Source organism: Danio aesculapii, chromosome 6, assembly GCF_903798145.1.
Source record: "Danio aesculapii chromosome 6, fDanAes4.1, whole genome shotgun sequence".
Lineage (NCBI taxonomy): Eukaryota > Metazoa > Chordata > Actinopteri > Cypriniformes > Danionidae > Danio > Danio aesculapii.
This window is the reverse complement of record NC_079440.1, coordinates 50,235,128-50,261,854: the sequence shown is the minus strand read 5'-3', so window position 1 is coordinate 50,261,854 and position 26,727 is coordinate 50,235,128. Positions and strand designations below refer to the sequence as shown.

At 34.5% G+C, this 26,727-nt stretch overlaps 2 protein-coding genes across 4 annotated transcripts in view; one reads left to right on the top strand and one right to left on the bottom strand.

Moving 5' to 3' along the window:
- Positions 1–3,433, top strand: part of rap1gapb (RAP1 GTPase activating protein b) — an 83,375-nt gene extending 79,942 nt beyond the window's left edge. For 2 of the 3 annotated variants that reach the window (XM_056460446.1, XM_056460445.1), the window contains exons 21-24: positions 7–112; positions 1,150–1,208; positions 1,347–1,399; positions 1,640–3,433. In XM_056460446.1, coding sequence (XP_056316421.1) covers positions 7–112; positions 1,150–1,208; positions 1,347–1,355 — 174 coding nt within the window. In that variant the 3' untranslated portion in view covers positions 1,356–1,399; positions 1,640–3,433. The remainder of the gene's footprint in view (positions 1–6; positions 113–1,149; positions 1,209–1,346; positions 1,400–1,639) is intronic. The other variant, XM_056460448.1, reaches the window with a different exon arrangement.
- A 2,929-nt stretch (positions 3,434–6,362) lies between these two features.
- padi2 (peptidyl arginine deiminase, type II) lies at positions 6,363–25,642 on the bottom strand. Its single transcript, XM_056460444.1, is given in 19 exon segments — positions 6,363–7,008; positions 7,011–7,085; positions 7,088–7,171; positions 7,173–7,217; positions 8,112–8,252; positions 8,392–8,465; positions 8,554–8,647; positions 10,228–10,375; positions 10,540–10,691; positions 11,229–11,336; positions 12,212–12,323; positions 12,801–12,904; positions 13,543–13,733; positions 14,926–15,078; positions 15,725–15,842; positions 19,385–19,446; positions 19,614–19,683; positions 20,263–20,431; positions 25,434–25,642. Coding segments are annotated over 19 exon segments (2,100 nt in total). The 5' UTR covers positions 25,604–25,642; the 3' UTR covers positions 6,363–6,978.
- Positions 25,643–26,727: the final 1,085 nt, after the last annotated feature.

Here is a 26,727-nt window from a genome sequence, read left to right as displayed (position 1 = left end):
GTTCAGGAGAGTCTGTCTTCAGCCGGTACGCCTCACAAACGAGATTCATTTCCATACAGCTCTGTTTGGTTGGAGGACGCTTCTGCTGGCTCCAGTCAGAGCAGTTCACATGGTGAGATCCAACAGACATTTTTTTTCTTCAGTTTTTATTTTAAATTTGAGTAATTTTGATGAACTGATTCATGCAAAAGGCAAGTGCTATTATTGTATTATTTGTATACTTATTTGTGTTCTTTTGGATATTCTCCAAACAGTTCACCAAACAATCCTGAAAATCTATTCCTTATTTTATTTTATATTTATTTTTTTATTAAAATTTTATTTAATTTTAATTTGTTTAATTTTATTTATTTATTTCATTATATATTTAATTACATTTTTTTATTTAATTTGTATTTTTTAATTACATTTTTATTTTTAATTTATTATGTACTACTTTATATTTTATATATTTTAAGTACATTTTTATTTATTACTTTATATTTTATATATTTTAATTTAAAGTTTTTTTATTTTATTTTTATTGTATTTATTACGTTATTTTATATTATTTAACTTTTTTATTTTTATTTAATTTTATTGCGAATTTATTTTATTTATGACTTCATTTTATATTTAATTAAATCTTTTTATTTAAATTATTACTTTATTTTTTGTTATATTATATTTTAATTTTCTACAAATTTTTATTTAATTACATTTTTTATATTATTTTACTTATTACTTTATTTTATATATATTTTTTATTTTTAATTTTTTAATTTGATTTATTTATTTATTTTATTTTCAATTAAATTTTAATTTTTCATTTATTTTATTTTAAGTTTTGTTATTTTTTACTTTAATTTTATTTATTACTTTTATATTATTATATATATATATATATATATATATGTGTGTGCGTGCGTGCGTGCGTGCGTGCGTGCGTGCGTGCGTGCGTGCGTGTGTGTGTGTGATTTTATTTAAATTTTTCTTTATTTTATTTTATTTTATTTTGATTAATTTATTTCACTGAAATGTTGTCAATAGTTTTAGTTCCAGCTAAGGAAAACAATACCTATGAATACTATATTAATGTATGACTGTATTAATTTTATTGTTTTGCACTTGTGATATTGTTGATATAGTTTGCAATCTCCTGTTTCACAGCAGGTCCCTTTCGACAGCAGTCTGAACCTCTACGTCCAAAAACAGAGAGACAACACTCGGTAAGAAATGTGCTCAAATTCCCATATGACGTGTCGTATTAAATTATAATTATTAGCATCAACTAAACTTATAAGAGGATTCTAACAATACTTAAAATGATTAATATTTTCCACACACAATTTGTGTTTGTCCTCCAGAACTGCTAGCTGACCTGTAGGCCGTAAAAGACTTCATGGATGTCCATCAGCAGGTTATTAATTAGGTTTAGTTATATTTTCAGGATTTATTCATATTTACTATTTAGTGGGGATTTGGTTTGATTTTTATAATTCTTACTTTTTTGTTTTGTTATTCATAACAATGTGAATGTTAAATAGAAATAATTTACAATATAATTTTCTCACAGAATTTTTCAGGAGATTGTTTTATAATTCTGTGCATCTGTTCACATTTCATATTTCTAATCATTATGAATGTGTGTCGTTCTTAGCATTTTCATAAGCAGCCTCTGCAGCGGACACTGCTCGTGCTCACAGGAGAAACGGATGTGAAGGAGATGGAGGTGCTAGTTTCAGTCCTGCGGAGAACAGAATATGAGCTGGACAACAACCACTTAATCTTCTCCGTCATCAGGAGAAACAGCAAACCTACCTGGCCAGAGCTGAGGAACAAGAGCTGGCAGCTGGGAAATAACCACGCATGATCTTGTGGCCGTTTCTGAGCCATGTTTCACTCTCTCTTTCGTTCTCATAACGGTGGCCCTCGTTGTGTGGGTTTTTCTTTGTCATATTTATTTATTTATTGAGGCTCACTGGTGAAATGGGGCTTTCAGAATGACAACCGAGGTTCAACCTTAAACAATCATGCTTAAAATACGCCGTAATGCACATCTGTGTGTGATTCTGATTCGTTTTGTGTCAGTAATGGTGTTGAATATCGGTAAATGTTAAATGTTGCTGTAGTTCTGATGTTACAAATCCAGGCCTTCTTCAGATCACGTCTCGTAAACTAAACATAGGCATTTTTATAATTTATCGATCCGGTGTGAGATGCTGTATACTTTTGAAATATTATTTATTACGTTTATGCCGATCGACATATTCTGTATGGCCACGGCTGCTCGTGGTTAAACTGACATGTGTGTGTACACTAATGTAGTCGCTTCATGTTTGTAGTGTCATGTTTTAAAGCTAGATTTTAAGGATCAGAGTCTCTCAAGTCCTGAAGCCTGTTTTGCTTATGTGGCGAATGAGCAAAATGAATGTAAACCTGGACTAAAAACACTAGGTCAGAACATACTGCACAGAACAAATGTTGGATGTTTTATTTCCTTTTCAAACACAAATTGCACGTTTTATTCGTTTTATGTTTTGTTTTGTTTTTTAATGTAATGTTTCTATTTCAGATTGTATAATCCATATGTTCGTTTGTTTGTTTTTACTTAAAGGGATAGTTCATCTAAAAATGGAAATGTGCTTAGTTGATCGGCCACCAGCATTTTGAAAGGCAAAACAAAATACATGGAACCATATGCAGAACAGTCTGCGCTAGGGCTGCATCATTCTGGCTAAAATGAGAATCACTATTTTGCTTAAAATCAAGATCACGATTTTTAGAGGGGTTTTGGCCATTTCCAAGCTGGTTTCCAGCCATTTCCAGCCTGGTCTTAGCTGGTCAGGCTGGAAAATGACCAGCTAAAACCAGCTTGTCCAGCCTAGGCAGGCAACCAACTATGTCCAGTTTAAACTAGGCTGGTCAAGCTGGTTTTAGATGGATTTAGCTGGTCATTGACCAGCTAAGACCAGCCTGGAAATGGCCAAAACCCCTCTAAAACCAGGCTGGTCAACCAGCTAAAACCAGCCAACCAGCCTAGGCTGGTTTAAGCTGGATTTTTCAGCAGGGTAACGATTCTGTAGATGTAATAAAGGTTAATATGAGTAGGCTGTTATTATTGTTATTCTCAAACATATGGTAAAACAACAACAATAATATAGGCCAGTGTGTAGGTCTACTGTTGGTTAAAATGCTCAATTTTATATAGACTTTGAATGGTGGACTTGAACAGACTTTAAATACTGTACGTACTATTCACAGTAAAGTGACGACATTAGAATATTCATAATTCTAATGTTGAATTATTATGTTTGAGACGTATGCTTGTCATTTGTCATTGACAACATTATTAGCCCATTTTATTCCACTGATAAAATGAAACATTGGTCATTATCAGATTCCCTCATGTATTATATTCAACATTATATAGGCTAGAGTAGTTATACTGACCCAGTAACATTTATTTCATGCACAACACTTTTTTTTGCTGTGAAATAAAAAACATATTAAATGCTTGCCGTAATCATAACTCTAAAGTGCAAGATGATCATTTAAATGATGTGCGCGCTTTCGGTTTCACTTTCACTGCCGAGTGCGGCTCATGTCATGGCTGCTGTCACTTTAGTGAAAAAAAAACATACAAGCAAATCATAGTTCCTGCCGCAGCCACAAATACGTCATTACATTAAGACAGAAATGGCATTTTGGGTAAATTATACCTTATAAATACTGTATGTGACACAATTAACACTATTTGGAGGTGTCCATGATGCTGAGCCGCATACATTGAAGTCAGAATTATTAGCCACCCTGAATTATTCGCCCCCCCTGTTTATTTTTTTCTTCAATTTTCTGTTTAACGAAGAGAAGATTTTTTCAACACATTTCTAAACATAATAGTTTTAATAACTCATTTCTAATAACTGATTTATTTTATCTTTGCCATGATGATAGCAAATAATATTTGACTAGATATTTTTCAAGACACTTCTATACAGCTTAAAGTGACATTTAAAGACTTAACTAGGTTAATTAGGTTAACTAGGCAGGTTAAGTAATTAGGCAGTTATTGTATAATGATGGTTTGTTCTGTAGACTATCAAGAAATATATAGCTTAAAGAGGGCTAATAATTTTGACCCTAAAATGGTTCTTAAATAATTAAAAACTGCTTTTATTCTAGCTGAAATAAAACAAATAAGACTTTCTCTAGAAGAAAAAATATTATCAGACATACTGGAAAATATTCCTTGCTCTGTTAAATATCGTTTGGGAAATATTTAAAAGAGAATAAACAAATCGAAGTGGGGTAAAACAATGTGAAGACTTGTGTGACCGCCTTTAAGCTTCTCTCCTGACCTTGAAAATATAATTGGCTGAATTAAGATCATGTGTAGGGTCGAATCGAGATCGTGATCTTTTTTCGATTAATCATGCAGCCCTAGTCTGCACTATGAAACCCATTTATTTCAATGGCTTGTGCCTTGAAACTGCAATGGCACCATTAACTAGCTCCTGTGCACTGTGCTCAGTTCACTCATTGCATCGCAACTCGTTCAATTAATAACATTTTTTATTAGTTTTTTTTTTTTTTTTTTTTTTTTCTTTGTTTTTAAATTTTAATTAGAGTTCAATTTTAAAAAAAATCATTTTCATTTCTGGGAATTTTCATTTCAGTGCATCCCTAGTAATGATGGTGTAGATAAAATCAAAAATGTTTCAGTTTTTTCCCACTCCTAAAGTTTTAGAACACATCCGACTATATTCACAAGCTAAAAAAGCTTTTCTAATGATCTGCTGTACTAAAAACATAACCAGCACATTTTCATTTTTGGGTGAACTGTCCCTTTCAGCCCAAAGTATACTTTGCATTTGTTAATGAACATCCACAGCCCAATGAACAAAGATTACTCAATTTTTTTTATACAGTAGCATGTTCGAACACCATCAGATGCGCATTAGCAATTAGACACCTTGTGGACAAACTAAGTGCACAAACTATTTACAGCACATGCGTGATTAAAGAATTGGGCTGTGAATGTACACACACTTTAAACTGAAGTATACTTTGAGCTTTAGTACTGTGGTATCAGTGCCATAGATGTATTAATATACATAGATGCCTCATTATAGCTGTTAACATGAGGCATACACTGCCGTATTGAAACAGTCAATGAAAAATCGGAGGCATGAATATTTATATCTGCATTCGACTATGATTATGCTAAGCTAACACAATATAACAAAGGTATTATCTAACATGAAATTAATAAGTTAGTTTAAAGGCTGTAATAGTGAATCAATAGCTGTAATTCTTTAAGAATTGGAATATCATAAAGCATGGGACTCAAACTCAATTCCTGGAGGGCCGCAACTCTGCACAGCTTTGCTCCAACCATAATCAAAGACAGCTGATCCAACTAATCAAGGTGTTTAAGACTACTAGAGACTATTTTGAGAGATGTCTTGTTATGGTTGTGAAGTAGTTTGACAACAAGCGGGAAGTATTCATGGGCCGATGGCATCGTCGCTTTTAAATGGTTTATAGACTATTAAGCAGATGTGAGTTGGAGCTGGTTGGAGCTAAACTATGCAGAGCTGCGGTCCTCCAGGAATTGAGTTTGAGACCATTGCCATAAAGTGTGCAATGTTTGCGCATCTTGGGAAAACTTAATGATTTTTACTTTAAGTGACTGTTCCAAGATGGCGGATGTGTTGACATGCATGAAGTGGTTGAATGTGGGCATCTACGTGTATGCACATCTGCGGTCGAGGCTATCCGTTTACATTCCTTTCATCTTTACAGTTTTCTTTAAAAATCCAATCACATCAGCCATAAACAGGATGAAATATTCCTAGTTGTCAGACAAAAATAAGCAAAAGCCACAAGTAAAATATACACAAATACATATTTTTGGAATTAAAATATTTCAGTCGGCATTTTATGGTCACTTTACCACTGCTGTAATTACTTTTGTAATTAGATGTATTTGCTTAAGATGCCTATTTCGAAGAATACCATGATATTCCAATGAGTTCATGCCCAAAAACATGGTACTTTCTCTTCTTGTTTAAGAAATTGCAGGACAATTTCTTGAGAGTTTTTCTTTAATTCTTAAAAAGCGTACACTTGAGAAGGGAATTATTTATTCGCGAGTATATTTGAGAGCCCTAAACCTCAGCTGATTGGCTGAACTGAGTATGATGCGTTTGCACATGCTACAAACATTAAGCACAAACTCATCCAGACAAATGGCTTTCTGCAAGTGATTGTGTTCTTTACAAAGTGCTTATTACCTACTTTTATGAAGCATTTCACTGTAAATAAGACCTTTTTTGGTAATAAAACAAAAGAAATCATGTTTAATAAAGATTCAAGGGTTCGTGAAATGTTTGTTTATTCCGGTATTCATGTATTGCTGTATTTGTTTCTTTTTTGGTGGAATATTGTGATCCATGGCAGTAAGTTCAGTCATTAGTAGTATTAAAGCAACACAAAAGTAAACATTCGTTGTTCATAGTTATGAAAAACCATACATTTAAACATTATAGATTTATAACCATATTTTAAATTCTAATCCATAATTGTGAGCCCTTAATTTAAATCCAATTAAAGCTGCACTAGAAATGAATAGAAAAAGAAAGTCATACAAACAAGGTTGACAGAAAAGCTAGAAGAATTTAGAGTTGTAATTTGCTCACAGTCATCCCCTTACAAAGATATGTGATTTTTCAGAAAATCCATGGCTCTTAAATATCAATGTGAGGGTGAAAAATATATATAGAACAACATACTTCTTTGAACTTCATACTTTCTTTGACACCAGAGAGCGGCTTGAACAACATGAGGGTGAGTTAATGACAAGACTTTCCATTCCTCCATCAATTATCATAGTGTTTTTGCTCTGAGTTTATTTATTATTGTTAGTTTAGACATCCATTAAGCTATTAATCCTGCTTTAATTGTGATAGGCACTTTGAAAGGTCTGGTTGTCCCTCACAGCTCGAGGTTCCACCATCTGAACAGTGAAAGGTTTCTCGGAGAACATTGGACCCGCAGTGAACTTCACCCAGCAGTTTGTGATACGGGGCGAAATCATCGATTGAAGGTACAATTTGAGGCCCAGAGGCTCCAGAAGAGAACACATTTCTTTTTCCAGTGCACACACACCCTTCACCTGTGGCCCGAAACGGCTTTGGGATTCCCAGCTGATCACCCAACACGATCATGGTTCACTGAGGAAAAACAAACACAGGTAATCAGGATTCTTACACACTTTTCCGAGTCCAATTTACAGCCCTTTTCAAGCAATTTCCAGGTTTAATTACGAATATGGTGATGATTATGAATGAGTTTTTTTTTATGATATGTTACTAATACTTTGTGCTCTGAAGATTTACACAGTGATCTGCCGTTTATCGCTGGAGTTACGTTCTAAAAAAAAAACACAATAGGCGAAATTTATAAAGTAGTCGGCTTTTTTACAATTATTCTAGATGTTAAGGCTGTGAAACCCCTCACTACACACTATACACTTTTCTCAGACAGGCGTTAACAGTTTCACACCTATCTTTTGTTTAAACACTTTCAAAGATCAAACTAGTAGAAAAATAAGTGCAGTATTATAGAATGAATCCAAAGATCAAAACCTGTTGTCAGGCGCAAACATTCATCGCTGTCAGCAAAAGGTTCATAAAGCGTTTTAGCTTGTGTGTGGATAATGTTAGCATCCAGCATAATCTTCTTTTCCCTGCAATCACTGATCCACAAAACTAAAGCAGACTCCATCCTTAAGGGGGTCGCACACCGGATGCGCCGCGCACATGACAGTTGGAAGTAACACACCAGACGCGCACATTCGCATGCTATTTAAAATGAAGATATTCAGACGGCGCTCTGTGGCGGGGCAGAAGTATGAACAGTGTCTTGAATCGTAGCTCGGCACTGCACACAGCCACCGAATTGCGGCGCCGGTTTGCGTACCCTGATAGAAACTTATTTTTGCATGGTGCTGCGTGATGCGACGCATCTGGTTTGCGACATCCTTCACAATGGTCTTGCTGCAGACAGTTGAAGCAATCAGTAAAATTTGACTTCTCTCATACGAAGTGTTTAATAATGTGGTGTACCATGTCAGGGTAATACGCCACAGCCCTGGGAACGGAATCCTCCACTGCTATCACTTTAAAGAGGATGGGCAAGTCAATGATGTCCTCATCATCCAGACCCAGCTCTTTCTTCAGCACGTCCCTGTTCCAGTCGATACAGTTCTGAGTGAAACATTAGATGATACCAACATTATTCTTTCCCAGATCTGGAATATCTGACTATAAAAATATCTAGAAGCAGTTTGGATACTAAAGACATCTTAATGTTGCATGTGTTGTGAATGTTGTGCAATTGACTGACCTGCACGTATCTGTTCTCAGCCTGCAGCTTTTTGTCGCTCAGGAGGTCATTTACAGAGATGGCCTCCTCCTTACCTGTTTCAAAATGAAGTTAGTTGCATAAATATATGAACTGTGATGGAAAAGGGGTGTTTCCTAAAATAGAAAAATTAGGAGAGTTTACCTGGAAACATTTCTGCTTTTCCAAGGCCGTTATTTTGTAGGCTTTTGAAAACTTTGTATCCAGCGTCAGGACTAGCCAGCAGCAATCGGAATTTCTGAACATTGGGAAAATATTATGCAATCAAAGTTTTAGTATCAAGTTCAATTGTTTGTGCATGAACGTGCATACCAATAACAACTATCATGTCAATAACAACAAGATTTGTAATCCAGTTCTGTACAAAAATGATTAGATTTTTTTTAGAACTTTATTTTTATTAATTGTACCATGTAACCGGACTACATATTAAATACTGAAAAAATGAGAAAAATTGTTTTGCAAATTTTATAAAAAAAATAATTCAAGATCTCACGGTCAACAAATATGCATTAAATTAAATTTATATATATTTTTCTTTTTTCCTTAACTGAATTTTCAAGTAATGATTCTACTTAAGTTTATTTATTATGGTTTAAAAATTAAAAATAAAGTAAAATAAAACATATTACCATTTTATTAGCAAAAATTCTATCATTCATTTTCCTTTGGCTCAAGACTGGTTTGTACTTCTGATTCGAGTGATTGCTATGACCCACGGCGCCTGCCTTGCGTGTAGCTGTGCATTTATACTTCTGCGCGCTCTGTGTTGCTCTGCAATAACACTTCTGGAGCACTAGCTGGTGGTAGGTTTTTATGTTCCTCTATGTTGAGTTTCTTCACTGGTGTTTTGTTTTTTCTGAACACTACCTCAATGTACAATTAGCTAAACTCACTTATTCAGATGTGGGAACCGGTGGACATGCAACAACTTTAATCATAAGGCAAACACAAAACAAAAGTTTCCATCTGGAGCTTCTTCACAGGATTCGACACTTGAAAACACTCGCTCCAATGAGCTCGCAGCTATCAGCACCACCCACACTCGTCACCGCTACCAAGCTGACCAATCACACATCTTGCACAACACGTTGTTGCAATGTGTAGTTAAATTTTTTGAGAAGTGCACATCAGCGTCGGCCACAGCAAGGGCTATGCGACCTTGTGAAGACTGCGCCGGACCATACGCGTGCGCTTGACGCAAAAATAGAAATCAGCCTTTAGTCCCTTTATTCATCAGAGGTCGCCAAAGCGGAATGAACTGCCAACTTAAGCAGCATATACCCTTCCAGATGCAACCCAGTACTGGGAAACACCCATGCACTCTCACATTCACACATCTACACTTTGGCCAATTTAGCTTATTCAATTCACCCATACCACATGTTTTTGGACTGTTGGGGAAACCGGAGCACCCGGAGGAAACCCACGGGAACAAGGGGAGAACATGCATACTCCACAGAGAAATGTCAACTGAATAAGCCAGGACTCGAATAAGCAACCTTCTTGTTGTGAAGCAACAGTGCTAACCACTGAGCCACCGTACCGCTATTACTAAACAAAAAAAATTTACATTTAAAAATATACATTTGTTTCCTATATTAGAATGATTTCTGAAGGATAATGTGAAATTTAATAGTTGAGTAATAATACTTTGTAATCAAAGAAATGAATAGCATTTTTAAATTATACAAACACATTTTGAAATCTGATAATAAATTACAATATTGTACAATAATATATTTACTCCATTTTCAATAAAAGAGAAGAGATCAACAGCATACATTATTGCTAATTATACCAAACACATTGGTTTACCTTTCTGTCAGGGGCTGGAACAAAGCTCATGAACTCGTCCACATGACCCACAACCAGCCAATCAGAGTAAAGCGCTATTGGCTCTTGAACCTTCTGTGCCCACAGGAAGTCCTGGACAACTTTAGTCATGTTGCGGCCTTTCCTTGCTCTTAAAATAAACACAAGAAAAATAAATCAATGAATCTTGACAGGTAATAGTTTAAAATCAATCAATATGTAGATCCAGTATATTGAAGCAACAAGGAGTCAGAACAATGACAATGTTTATTTTTAGTTCAGATTCTGGTTAGTTAATAGAGTTGTGGTACTTACGTAGGGAACGCCACCCCAATGATGATCCTGCCGAGTGGGTAGTTTTTGCCATTCACTGTGACCGGTGGACTGACCTCCAGATTACCGAAAGAGTCCAGACTGCTCACCTCCTCATTCAATGCATCTCGCGTTACATACCCAAAGTCTGGCCCCTGTCACACAATGTTGTCATTTGGATAAAAACAAAAGCTTTCCGAGTGCAAGTTTGTGTTGTTGTAGGCCTGTCATGGATAAATATTAATGTATGACACTAAAATCACCAGTAGATGGCAACAAGTTCCTCTCAAGCGTGAAGCATCAAGTGGTCCATTCAAATGATTCATTCAAAACGGCCGATTCATTAAGGAATAAATCAAGGGGCTGAATCATTGACTGGCTTGAGTCCTTCAAAAATATGATTCATTCAGGAGTGAAACATTGTACTGCTGCTCTTTATTTAAAGTTATTTTCATTGGTGAAAGAGAAAAAAGACAATATTGTGTCTAACATGCTACAAGTTACTCAATATTAACTTGTAGTAATTTTGTGTGATTAAGATCACATTTAAGACCATGCTCACATCAAATGACACTTTTTGCTCGTGTGATATTATTCAACTATTTCATATCTTATAAGAAAAACTTTTTTTTTTTTGCTTTAATAACTTGATGATTGAATAATTATTTTAATTGATAATCAGTTTGACTCACCAGAAGGGCATCATAGGGAAAATCCCGAAGATCTCCATCACGAGGAGAATCCAGGACAACAGGGAAACGATGATGAGGGGAGTCAATGTAACCAAACTCAAGCTCATCCTGTGAAGAGACACACACACACACACACACACACACACACAGTCATTTTTAGCTTAACCTAACATGTAACAGGTCATATTACTTAAAAATCATCCTGTATGTTTTGTACCACACAGTCATGAGTAACAGTTTTTGTTTTTGGATTTCTGTTATTGGAGATCAACTGATATGCATTTTGTAATCGTTTTTGAAAATTCTAAAATATTATCATATCAAATATTTAAAATATTAAAGGGATAGTTCACCCAAAAAGAAAAATTCTGTCATCATTCACTCTGCCATCATGGAGTTTCTTTTGTCTGTTGAACACGGAAGATATTTTGAAGAACCACAGACTTCCATAGTAATTTTCTTCCTACTATGGAAGGCAATGGGTGGCAGCATCTTGTGCTCTTCAAAATATCTCGTTTTGAGTTCAACAGAAAAAAGAAACTCATAAAGGTTTAAAACCACATGAGGGAGAGTAAACGATGAGGTAATTGTCATTGTTTGGTGAACTAACCCTTTAAATGTTTCAATGTTTGTAAAATATGACTTGCATTTTATTCCTGTGATTTTTCAGGATTAGTCATGCTAGTCTTCAGTATCACGATTACAAATTATTATTATTATTATTATTATTATTTAAAATCATCCTAATGATGAAAACTGAAAATTTTGTGGAGAATATATTTGCAATAAAAAATACTTTGTACAATTTTTAATTTCTGTTACTTTAGATGATTTTAATGCATCATTACCGAATAAACAAATGTCTTTATTTAAATAAAAGGTGCTGACTCAACCTGTGTCCAGTAGTTGACATATTTTTTTTTTTATTTCAAATGCACATGTACTATTACAATACAAAATGTTTTTTTTAAAGAATCACAAACCTGCATCCAGCGATCACCTCGGTTCATGTACTCATGACATATTTTGAGTTTGTAGCCGCTCTTCTCCACCAGATTTCTTATGCTCTTCAAGAACGAGTAGTTATCCTCAGTGCTGCAAAAACATCAACGACTCAAGAATGGCTCACAAGATGTAAAGCAGTAAGTTCATGGTCATATTTTCATATATGTACAGCCAAGCTGAAATTATTCATAACCCCGGCAAATTCAGACTTAAGTTACTTTTATTCAATCAGAAAGTTTTTTGACCAGAAATGACCCACGCTTCTCCCAAAAGATACTAAGACGATGTTCAAGAGGCATCATTGTAAAAAAATATATATATATTTCTCAGCTTTTATTTACATTTGAACAGAAACTTTAAGTCAGAATTGGCTTTTCTGTTTTAGAATTGTAGTTATTTATTTAATGAACCATGTCGTATTAAAGGGATAGTTCACCCACAAATGAAAATTCTATCATTATTTTCTCGGCCTCCACATGTTCTGAACTTTTATGAGTTTTTTTTTTCTCTTCTATTTTGGATGAACTGTTCCTTTAAAGAGGTTGGAGTGAGTTGCTCCAGGCTCACCTGCACACATAAACCTCCACAGGCTTGAGGGTATTTGGGGTCATGATCCACGGAGAAACACGAAAAACCACTTTATCTGTAAAGATGGGCGTCTCTGGGAAACCCTTTCAACAAAATCAAATGTAATCAGTATTTAATGTAATTAGTAGTTACTAGCATTTCCCTTTTTGAAATAGGCTCATTTTACTACTCCCCTAGAGGTAAACAGTTTTACCATTTTTGAATTCATTCAGCTGATCTCTGGTTCTAGTAGGAGAGCTTTTAGCTTAGTTTAGCATAAATCATTGAATCGGATTAGACCATTAGCAATTTGCTCAAATTCAAAAAAGAATTTCAGTAGTTTTTCTATTTAAAGCTTGATTCTTCTGTAGTTACACTATGTACTGAGAATCATTGAAAATGAAAAGTTGGCTTTTTCTAGGCAGGAAAATTTATTTAAAAAAAGATGCTAATGGTCTAATCCGTTTCAATGATTTATGCTAAGCTAAGCTAAAGGTGCTCCTGCTAGACTGAGATCAGCTGAATGGATTGAAAAAAATGGTAAAACTCAACCGTTTAACTCAAGGGGAGTTGTAAAATGAACCCATTTAAAAACATGGAGTGCTCCTTTAAGAGATTGTAGGACAATTCTAATTATCTTAAAAACTATTCAATAAACTAAAAATAATAAATTTAACAGAAAACCAGGAAGCAGAGAAAGTTTAATAGCATTAAGGATCATACAGTAGTGTGTTTGACTAACCTTCCCACAGGGCTCGAGCAGACTGAGGTTGATGGTGACGAGTCCATCAAAATCTTTATCAGGGAAACGAAGACCTTCTACATGGAACTCCAGTTCACTGCTGCCTCCCAAATATGGCACTTCCTGCGTGAGCGTGTCTGTACCCACCACCATCAAGAAATCCTTCAGGAACAGCTTCAGGAGTTGGTACTCTGGTGCACGAAAGAGGAACTATTCAGTAAAGTATTGATTTTTCCTTTATAATGTTTCGGTTCATGATTTGATCTAATTGCTTGTTATATTTAGAGTGTGGACATAATGGCGGCCATCAGCCTGTCATTGAGCAGAGCAAAGATGTTCCACCACACGATGGTGACAGGATTGCATAATAAGCCCTTAGAAGAGAAAAACTCAGCGTAATTTCAAACTACAGCTGATCAAATTATTACAGAACAGGTCAGTGACATTCTAAGTCGATCTCTCTTTTTTGTATGTTGTAGTGCTGGATTTATTTAATTCAATTTAATTATGGTGAAATCCTGATCGCAACCGAAAAATACTAGGAAATCTCTGTAGACTGATGGCATTTCATGGCGTTCAGCCTTATAATCTTAAAATGTGAGCAAAATCACCTGTTTTGTCATCACTTTAGACATTATGCTAGAGAATCATTCAAATACTAGCTTTATAAAGTGACGTTGGTGAATTAGTAACGGCTTCTGCTGTTCTGACCGTCAGCTACAGATGTGAATTATTGGCAGTAGAAAGTAGTTCCACCTTCAAAAGTATTTTTGAGACTCTCTGTGTTTGAATTTTTTTTATATACATGATTATGCCATCAAACTGTTGTATAAACACAATATCACACTCGTAGCAGTGCTAAATGGCTTTATATCGGCACTGGTGGGACACTAACACACGCCTCCCACCATATTAAGAGACCACTTAAAAATTTTCAGTTTGTCTGCATTTACAATTGATAGATTATAGCTATTTTATAGTTATAGTTATACAATTTATAGATTATAGTTATTTTATAGTTGTTTATAATTTTTTTTGTTCTATTCTGTAAACCACTGATGACAACACTTTCATCCAAATTTGGAAGAAAAACTTTGGAAGAAATGTTATCAGACATTTTTATAATAATTTATTTTATAATAATTTTATAATAACTCAAAGCCATTCCTAGTAAACCTAAAATGATCCTAAAATAAAAGTATGTAGTTTCTTAAATTTTTTCACAGCTGTGTATAAAAATATAATATGTTTAAAATATTTGCAGAGTCTTTTAAACAAACTATCAACATGAGGGCGATAAAAACGATGAACTCTTTGTGGTTAACTAAAATTTCACCTTAACATTAAAATTGATAATTTTTCTTATTATTTTACTTGACTCACTCCACAGGTTTTCTGTTTTTGTGTTTGTGCGAGGTCTAAAGACTCTGACGCTCTCTGAAGTGCTCTGTGAGATGTGCATGCTCAGTTTATAGCCTTCAGGGAGTTGAGATGGCCCATTAGTGCGCAACACCATCTTGGACATGTCCTTCAGATCTGCCAAAAAACAAAAAAGATCTATTTTATGACAATGCTCAGTTCTTCTCCACACCGCTGCATTTGAAAAGTAGATGTTAACCAAGCTAACAGCTCAATATGCTCAGAAAAGTGTACAACTAATAGGACAAAAATCTATTTAAAGCAATAGTCAGAAAGTAGACACACATTTTCACAATTTCTCACAGTTAATTTTTCACAAACATAGTTAAATTTCATTACTCTGTTAAACACTCAAAGAAGTTATTTTGAAAAATATTGGAAACCAGTATACATTAACTTCAATAGTATTTGTTTTTCCCACTACGGAAGTCAATGGTTATCAGTTTCTAACATTCTTCAAAATATTTCCTTTTGCGTTGATCAGAAAAAAATAAACTCATAAGGATTTGGAACCACTTAAAGATGAGGAATTAGTTGAGTAAATGTTTACTTTTGGGTGAACTATATTCTATAGACACTTTTTAGTACTCAATGCTTTCTGGCTAAACAGTATTAATAATGAATGATTAATAAGAAAGCATCATTTTGGATTTACACCTCTTACATGGGCTTGGTACAAAGTCTAAAGTATTTACACATAACAAACATCTGCGGCGAGACTTTAATCCTTCCCTTATCAAACATGAGACCTGCCCAGACTTACCTGAGACTTTACCAATGTCACTGTTCTCATTGTCCGGTTTCTTGTTGTATATGGACTCAGAGTCACAGTTGACCAGCAGAACTGCACCGTGCCCATTAGGACCCCATTTCCATGAGGCCTAGTAATACAAAAATACAACGCTATCACACATACTTCAACTTCTAATAGGGATACGAGATCTTGAACTACATCTTGCACCACGTTATGATTTTGCCAAGTGCGATGAACCATGTAGATGATCCTGGATTAACATCTATATTGATCCTGGAACATCATTTGTGTTCGAAAATGTAATCCTTCCCTATTCCTAAACCCAACTATAACTGTAAATTATTCCCAAAATCAGACGGGAATAATAGTTGGATAACAATCATGTAGAAGTGCATAAACCTAACCGTAAGCCTAAACTTAACATAAATGGTAAACTTATTCATTAATTCTTATTAGCTGATTGGAATGTTGTTCCTGGATCAACATAGATGTTAATCCAGGAACATGTTCTACTTTGTGAAATCAGGTTGGTGACATTTTGCAACCCAGACTTACTGTAAATATGTGACTCTGGCTAAGTTTCCTCAAAAACATGCCTATTCTGTACGCACATTTTGCTGCAGTTTGTCTTTTTCTACACATATAATGATTGCAGAGGCAGATTATCGACATATTTTTGTGCATTTCTTTGCACAATTTAAGGCTTATATGTAAATAAGTCAATAACTATATGCATGATTTGTAAACGAATATGTTTGTGTTATATCCATCTTCATATGGACGACTTTTCTCACATGGTACAGTGTTGTGGTCAGGAAACAGTGTTGAGTCCTGTGAAACATGATTCGCTGTAACAACAAGTTAAACTGGTTCCTTCAGTGAATGCGGATTTGTGCTACATTTGCTTTTGTTAACGCCACTGGTTAAAGGGTAGGGATGCACCGAAATGTAAATTCTTGGCCAAAACCGGAGAGAGAAAAAAAAAAAAAAAAAAAGAGAGGAAAGCAAGGCCGAAAACAAACACAGAAAGAAACTATGCCAATTATTTACTACCTGTAGTATTAACTACAAAAAATTGTTTACCTGTAGTTCATTTTGCGCTTACTACAGTTTACTACAAAAACCAGAGTAACTGTATTTAATTTTGTGCTTACTATGGTTTACTACAAAAACATATTTTAATTATGGTTACTATAGTAAAAACATGGGTAATTTTCGTAAAGGTTAGGTAACGGTGACAGTTAAGAAGTTTGTTGCAACGCTCTTAATAAAATCTCTTAACTCAGGAATTTTTTTTTCACCCTATAGTTAAATTACTTAAGGACTTTCATGCAAACGGTCACTGATCTCTCTCTCCTACACTGTGCGCTACTCCCTCTCTCCGCTGTTCCTCGAATCCATCGCGCTCTGGATCATTTCATCAACCTGCTTTATTTCCACAATGATCTTTTTATCGTGGATCAAGTACAATCGTGATGAAGTGCAGAGGATCTGAATAGAGCATGTGCTGGCTGATTTTTGCGTTATCACAACATACAGTTTCGGCCGTGTTATTTCAGTGATTAAAATCGTTCTCTGAAAATGGGCAATTGTTGGCCGAAAATTTTCAGTGGCCAAATATTCAGTTCATCCCTAGTTTAGGGTATGTTGTTGCACAGGTTCTAATCAATAGCGATAGACCTCTTGTGGATATGTCTTCAGAAAAGTGCAGCAAAATGTACCCGTGGTAAGAACCATTATGGTGGCTTAACAAACTCAGGATTACAGGATTTGTTTTGAGTAAACAAAATCATCAACTGTCTCAGTTAACTCAGGCTTTGATCTTGAGTTCATAGGCGTTTTCGTATGATGGCTGGACATCAGCAACGAACAGCTAATCACTGGTCTTGAAACATACAGATACTGTGATTGACTTCTCCTGACAGTCAGAGCAATTCACAGCCAAAGATTAAAAACTACAACATATTTAAAAACATTTATTCAGCAAGATGGAAAGAGGAGAATGAAAAGAAAACAGCTTGTGTCATTAGTGAAGTTAGCTTGTATTATTTATAATAGATAGGGAGAGACTCAAAAATCTAAGCTCATATAATCTTTTTAAAGCTTTATCTCTTATTTGTAAATTATTTAAACTGCATCTATATCTGTTAACTTTATACAGTATTAAACAAAAATCTGTAATTAAAGTAAAATTGCTTAGATGTAATAGATGACATAACTATTGAAATCATCTAAAATAATTATGAGAAACAATCATCGTTAAAATGAGATGATTTTATCTTTTGATAAGGTATCTGTGTGAGAAACTGGAGGAGTGTCTATATTGAGAGATGTTCAAAACGTTTCCCGAAGCAGGATAGCCATGCAGCATAAGTTACCGTGGCAACAAAAAGTTATTAAAGAGATAATTAACCCAAAAATGTTAAATCTAATTTTCAATTTTTTAATTACTTGACTTGTTGCAAACCAGTTTGAGGTTGTTTTTTGTTCTGCTGAACACAGAAAACAAGATATTTTAAAGAATGTTGGAAATCTGTAACTACTGACCTCCATAGTATTCATTTTTTTTGTAAAATGAATGTCAATAGTTACAGGTTTCCATTATTCTTCAAAATATATTTTACTTCTGTAGTCAACTTAAGGATATATTCCTGGGGAAAATGGAGGAAATGGGTTGAATATATTTTAGTTAGAAGACCTGATTTTGTTGCTATAAACAAATAGAAGATGCTCAACTGATAAATAAACATGCTAATGTGAGTATACGTATATGGTTATATATATTTATTTTGTATTGTGTTATGTCCATGTGTATAATGAAGATGGTGATTTTGAGATTATTCTGAAAGGAATTATATTATGACATGCTCACCCTGGATGTAAACAGTGCTTAACTTTTTATTATTTTTTTCTGTTTTTTTTTTTTTGGAGTTTGCATGTTCTCCCTGCGTTTGCGTGGGTTTCCTCCGGCTGCTCCAGTTTCCCCCACAGTCCAAAGGCATGTGGTACAGGTGAATTGGGTAGGCTAAATTGTCCGTAGTGTATGAGTGTGAATAAGTGTGTATGGATGTTTCCCAGAAATGGGTTGTAGTTGGAAGGGCATGCGCTGCATAAAACATGTGCTGGATAAGTTGGCGGTTCATTCCGCTGTGGTGACCCCGGATTAATAAAGGGACTAGGCCTAATAACACACTACATGTGCCCATGCAGTCTGAAAGGAAATGGAACTGAATGCCACTGAAATGGAATATTGAGTAGGGGCGGGGCTTTCTTTTTGCTCACGATTCCCTCATTGCAAACTAATTGTAAGAGAGGTGTGGTTAAGAATATTGGGGCTTCATAAACAGTGAAGGGCTGCCACTCCAAATCAATTTTACTTTTGCAGTGGATTAACTTGGACGGATTAATTGTTCACTTAAAGAACAACAATGTGCGCTAACGAAATTAACATTGTAAATACATTCCAATTGTTTAATTATGCAGACTGGAAACAAGATGACTGTTGTTGTATTTTTGGGTAAACTGTTTTTGCCATCAGGACGAGATGTTTTGAATCAACTAATTAATTTTATCTGACTTCTTGATCCCCATCTCCAACCTTGAAACAATGCTGCAAAAAATAATCTCCCTATTAATTATGATACAGAACTGACTACAAACAAAGCTCACCTTGTTTGGATTGTTTTTCTCAACAACGCCATCTCTGTCGGCATCTACATCCAGAGATATCTCTGCAACAGAAGACAGACAACAGATTAAAGAGACTCACTCATTCACAGTCGCACCAGCATCATAGGATGTTTATAGTTGCACCACAGACTCCGTTTACACAAGCGTTATTCATAAATATAGGCGTATGTCTTGCATTATGTGCAGAGTAAACACACCAGACACGTACCAACAGCTGTTAGATGCAGTACAGCATCCCCAAGTGTCTCCATTTTCTCACCGTAGTATCTCACAGACAACTGAAATAGATCAGATTCTTAGAAACAAGGATGAGCTGGATCATTAGGATAATTATTGTGCAATTAGTGTGGTTTTCTCAGAAAATTGCAGCAGTGATTCATTTTGGCATGATAATGATTGTATTAAAATATGCGTAACACATTCAGAATGTAAACTGTCAGTGCTAGACAGTGTTGTGAAAGTAGTGTGAGACATGCAAACACATCAGTTTCCTCAATAGACTAATACCAACGTCAACCACACTGTGACTGAATAACTAACAAGTCAAGCTCCTTCCTGTCTGTCAAGTTAAGGATTTAGTTCCTTTTTAAAGAACTAATATCTATGCAAAGTCACGTATATATCAAGAAACATACGAAACTGCCAACATAAAAACCAACAGAAATTCACCATTTAAATATTTGCACCAATTTGATAATGAGTGTATCAGTTTTGGCCCAGTTTCAAACATTTTATCACGTTGTTTACATTCATTAGGATTTGCAGAAGTTGAAAGCACAGAAAACTTCCACATTCTTTCGGTGTTTGCTCTTAATGTCAATAGTTTTCAGAGCGCAAAGGTGATCCAGTGAATTTACCTTGCTGTCAAATGCAGTTTCACTGACTGTGTCCATGGTGATGAGGAGGATGGTGTTTGGGCCGAGGGCGTACGGGAGGGCGTTTTTGTCCACGATTGGAGGTGTGATCTTGTAATGCACGTTTGGGGTGCATCTTATTGAGAAGGACTTGGATTGTGGTGGAGCACATCTGGAATGGGCATATATAAACACAGACACATTATGAACATATCTATTCATTGTAGATTAAAAATATTAATGTTTTAACTTCTTTTTTAACAAATAAATGTGGGGTTGGTGAGGATAAGCGGTTTAAAAAAATAATAATAAATAAGCAAATTTTCCTAACCCTCAACTCTAGGATAAAAAGCTTTCAGAAAAATAACAGATTGCACTATTGTTCTCAGGATTGTGAAACTACCATGTTTCATTTTCTTTCTTCTTCTATTTTAAATTTTTTTTATGTGGAAATTTCTAAAAATAAAGAAAATTCTGCATAGAAAAGAGAGAGTTCATGCAATGAAACAATTATCTTGTTTGTTTTTACAAATAAATCACTTAATTTATGTACTTGAAAATATGATAGTAAAAGTATTGAACACATTGGAACAGTGTTTCCCAACCCTGTTCCTGGAGGCACACCAACAGTACACATTTTCAACCTCTCCCTAATCAAACACACCTGAATCAACTTATCATAACATCAGAAGAGACTCCAACACCTGAAGTTAATGGGTCAGAAAAGGGAGACATCCAAAATATGTACTGTTGGTGTGCCTCCAGGAACAGGGTTGGGAAACATTGCATTAGAAGATACAGTAGGAGATGTAAGAAACCTGTAAGCAATGATTTTCATAATATTTGTTTTTCAGAGGTTTTCAGCTTTCTTACAGAAGAAAGAAATGTATAAAGATCTGGCACCACTTGAGGGTAAGTAAATAGTGGGTACATTTTCATTTTTGGGTTAACTATACCTTAAAGTTACACCTAAAACAACAGAGAATATTAAGAAAAATCTAGAAAGGCTTTTAAAGGAATCTTTTTTAAAAGTGTAATTTAATTTGGCTAGTGAAGTGTGAATGTATAGCTGCCATGAGATAAGAGCAGTATGACATGATTAACTCTATCTAAACTATTTTATTCTTTAAAAACTGTTGTATTGGTATTACCTCATATCTTAATATCACAAAAGTTTCTCACTATATAGTTAACATAGCGTGTTACCAGCCAAAATTTCAAAATGACAGCATTAGTAGATATTGACTGATGCATTTATATGATTCAGTTCTGTCAGCAGATAACAAACGCTGACTGAACAATCATGAGGTTGCCAAGGGACTGTCCATTTCAGCATGGACTAACAAATATAGATAAAGCTGCCTTAAAATCACTACAGAAAAGACCTCTCAGTGGGTCTGGAAAGCTATCAGAGACCATAGCCAACAGTGGGTGTTACAAACAGAAGCATTGAGGCTGAGTTCAGTGATGAATTTAAATAATGTCGCAGCACAACAACTGCATTCATCCACCGCTAGATCTGAAAGGAGAAATTCCTAAATAAATAAATAATCGCCCTGAATTCTCTAACAAACATAACAACTACTTATGACAGAGACTCTTTCAAGTCAAGGATGACTTTGTTTGCATTTCTTAGATAAACTTTGTAATTAAACGTATAAAACAGCAGCAGACTTTTAACTGTGTAAGCAACATTTCTGTCTTCTCTCTGTGGCATTTCAGTTATTGGTTTATGTTTGTATACATGCATCAGACGGACATTGTGTTAAGACTGACTCATGTTTCCAGAGGTCTATAATGATGTACTTGTCAAAGTAATCACAGTCATTTTAAAACAAATCCTTTAATTTCCAACTCAGACTCCTTAAATATGTTCATCTAAACCTGAAATGTCCAAACTAGGGCCCGTGGACCAAAGTTGGTCCATGGTAACCTTTGATTTGGCTCGCCAAAAAAAATCAGAGAAGAGATAGACAAATGATGGGGAAGGTTGAGGTGAATCCCTCAAACAGAGATCGTCATTTCTAATTTTACATAATCCTTCGTTTGTTTGTTTGTTTGTTTGTTTGTTTGTTTGTTTGTTTAATTGCTGAGCTACAAAAAAAAGTTTTAACTTTTAATTAAATGTGAATTAGTCAGATATTTTAAAGGGTGACAACCCTAAAGTACTTTTCTTTAGATGTTGACAGATATACATGTGTGGCACGTTGTAAAAACACTTTTAGTACACATTTCACTATCGAGTGAAAATGTATTCTTTCTTATTCTTATATATATATATATATATATATATATATATATATATATATATATATATATATATATATATATATATAATATTGTGTTATAAATGATATTGTTTATGGTTTTATTGTAACAAGTACATTAAAAAAAAGTTTGGGCACCCCTGATCTAAACAAATCTCAGCTGACAGGTAGTACTCTTCAACGGTTTATTTGACTTTTCAGAAAACTTTGTGCGTGTCCTACATTATAAATCACAAATATTGAGTCACCATTCACTTACCCTATATCGTACGAGGTAAACATTGAGGTAAAGTTGGATTTATATTCACACATTCGTTCAGTAAAAACTTGAGACCCGGTTCCTATACTGTTTCCCACGCTACTTTGAATATTAGGTCAGAACTAGCATGCAAGAATGACTTCAAAACAACATTAGCATTATTTAATTGACTGTGTACAATGTTGTACTTTAAAAGTCTTTGGCTGATAATATGATTTCCATTTTGCAAAGAATACTTTTCTGAGAAATATAATATCAAGGAAAAAGTCTGAATGTACGACTTTACCCCAATGAACAAAACAAAGATACAATGTTAGTCAGTAGAGATGCGTCTGTCAGATATATCCTTTTGTTATTCACAGAACAAAGAAAGTCATAGAGTGTAAAAACAACAATCATTTTAGAGTGAACTGCCCCTTTAAATATGTATTTCGGTCTATTAAAATAGACTTAATTCCCTTGAGTCGTATCGCGCTTATTATTATACTGCATGAACTCGTCCTGTGTTCATGTCCGTTTAACATATAACAAAGTTTTAAACTTGTAAAAGTTTATTGTCACGACATATGAAAAAGAAACTCGCCCACCTGATTAAGTTCACCGTTAACGTCGTTCCGAGCACATATGTCGTCTTGGTCGCTTTCTCGGTGTCTATAGTAAGTGATCGACGGGAGACCATGATTCGTGAAGAGTCGTTCACAGTCGCTTCTGCTTGCCTTTAAGCCTTTATGGACACGAGACGTTACCGTATAATCGAGCCAATTGACAGGCGAAAACAGGTGGATGATGTCTAGGAAACTAGGAAGCCTTCAGCTGACTGGAAATTATATGACTGGAAACGCCACATCTCGATATGCAACACCTGTACTCAACAGTAGAGAGCGCTGTTAAGACCATGTGTGCTTGTATCAAATTCGTGTGTGTTGCAAACTTGTTTTTTTGTGTCCATTTTAGTTTTTGAAGTATGAATAGATGGCTTTTAATAAGTTAATACGAATTGTGATTTTAATACTTTTTCTTTCATGGTGCAACTGCTTTCAGATGAATCATTATTTAACAATCAAAATGCATTTTGGATTTGTTAATTTCATTTAGAGTCATTATTATCCATTGTTTTTGTTTATGTCTGTTTTCAGTGTGTGGGCCAGTTTTGGCCCGGGGACCCGGCCAGAACTGAGGCAAGGGCATGTTGGGCCAGACAGAGGTGGGCCAGACAGATTTTGCTATCTAAGTTGTTGTCATTTACAGTCATTTGCCTGTTTTTATTATTATAATTAGATTAGATTCAACTTTATTGTCATTATGTACAAGTAACCAGTACAATCTAACCAGGAGTGCAAAAGCAGCAAGTGCAGAATATAGGTATAATTTATAAAGTGCAATTATAGGAAATCTATGGCGATATTTACAGATGATGTACTATGAACATTATATACAGGTTATATTTACTATGAACAGAGACTTACAATAGATGAATATATGTACAGTTTGATATTAATAATCAGAGGTATGCAGATAGATATCTATATATCTATATATATATATATATATATATATATATATATATATATATATATATATATATATATATATATATATATATACATACACACACACACTCAAAATGTATATACACATACAAAATGTATATGTACAGTGGGTATGTACTATTCAAGATGAAATAGTGCAATGGAACGTAGTGCGATGAACATGTGCGATGAATATGATGAATATATTGTGCAAATATTAAATAAATAATGCAGTGTTTATGGAGAGTGTACGTTATGAGAGTAGTGTGGGGTGTATGATGGGGCAAAGATTCAGTGGGGAGTTAAAAAGGGAGAAAACTCTGGAGGGAAAAGCTGTTTCTCAGTCGGTTTTTGTCCCCCACTTTGTACCCCACTTCCAGCCATAATTACAATATATGTAATCATTTTAATAATTTCATTGTTTCATCCCACATGAAAAAAAATACAATAGCAATATACTGTTGTTTTTGAACAATACTATAGTAGTGCATTATACTGTATATATTAGTACTTACGAGTACTATAATCAGTAAACTGATAAACTCTAATAAATACTAGTAGCCTACTTTAGGTTTCACTAAAGTGTGGTGAATTGTAGTGTAATATACTGGATAGTTGTGGAAAACTAGTACAGCATTGAGTTGTTTATCTAGTTATTTATCTAGTTGTTGTATTACAATGACAAGTATAGACAGATTAATTGAAGTACTTTACTGTAGTAAATGGTTTAAAAAACCCCTATTAGTATTTACTTTAAAATACTACATTATTTTTCATGTGGGATTACCAAAAAAGATTTGTAATATGCCTTGTAAATACTTAATACCATAACAATGCACACAATTTACCATTGCAGGGTTACTTTTAAAGTGTTTATAGTTGCTTTTTCCTTAAAAATATAGGTGGCTGAAACCACTTCTGTTAAAATTGTTACAATCTTTTAAATTAAAAGCGTTTAATAATTTTGGATGCCTTGATGCATATTAAAAATAGCTCCAACAGGTAGTTTTTGCACACTACAAATGGACTTGGCAACAGCTGCACCTCCTTAGTTGATGTAACCAATAAAACAATGGAATGAAACCTATATTTAGCCTCGAGTATTACTGTATTACCTACCTGTCTAGCATAACCTTAAGTTCCGTCCCAATGGCAAGCACAATTTGAGTGGGTGCACTGATATCCAGTCGAAAGGTTCGCTGATACATGTTTGTCGCAGTGAACGTTTTCTTCTTTTGAAGAATCTGAGGTAAGTTGTGTGAGGCTGTTTGCTCCTGCGATACATTCATTGTTAGCGACTTCCACGTCTGCAGATCTCAAATAACCTGTTTCTTCTGTGAAATAGGAGTATATAATGCAGCAGGAGAGAAAAGACGTGTTCTCACTTGTCGAAAAGCTTGCTCGAAGCTAAATTTTAAAGGTTTTGCATAGAAAGCATTTGAAAGGAATGTGGACTAGTTTGAACTATGCTTTTTAAGCAAAACCTAAAGATTTCAATAGGTGCTTTATTCATATAAAACAATTTGTTTTTGTTCTGCATTTACAGAATTATGCATGTGAAATGCCTTTTTGCACAATATTTTGATATTCATATGTATATGTGTCTCATTATTCGAAGAAATAGTGATCTTGCATGCTTGTAAGTGAAGATTAAAGAGTTTCAGTAGTTTAAAATGACTTTAACAACAGATATTTTACAGAATAAGACCTTTTACATTATGAATATAACAACGTTTTGTTTGTCCAATTGAAGTCTGTCCAATTCATGCTTGCTAAATGCATTAATTAACATCAAATAAGTCATCATTAACATGCATGGCCAGTTTGGGTGTGACAAATAAATAGCTGCAGGCTTCATTTCTACAAGCCAGTAAATCTGTCTTGTCCATGTCAAAGCAGTTGTGTTTTTTTCTTTACTAACGGGTTTCAAACAGGGTTTATCTAAAGGTTTGTCATGTTTTTCAACATTTTGTAATTATTTTTAACTGCAGTCAACAGCTTTCTGGATGGATCTTAGATAAATGTGTTTTTATAGCTATCATGAGGCTCAATGTACTGATGTCAACATGCTAGAGTAGTTAAAAATATCTCCTCTCACAATAAGCCTCTAATTTATATTTTGAGTTAGATCGAGAGTCTAGTCAGAGAACTGGCTCTTGGCACATACATACGACTTGGATCATTACAGGGTTACACATCAATAAATAAAGTCTTTTCATTACTTCATATTTGAGACGGTTGCTGTAGGATTCACTCTTGGAAAACAATCAAATGCTCATTTTTTTTTCTCTGTTTATTCTTTTTATTCTTTAATCCAGTTCATCAAGATAACATTTATGTCAGAAATATGCTGCCAATGATGTTAGGAAAGATAAACATTGAAAAATTAAATAAATAATACATGAATTCAAAT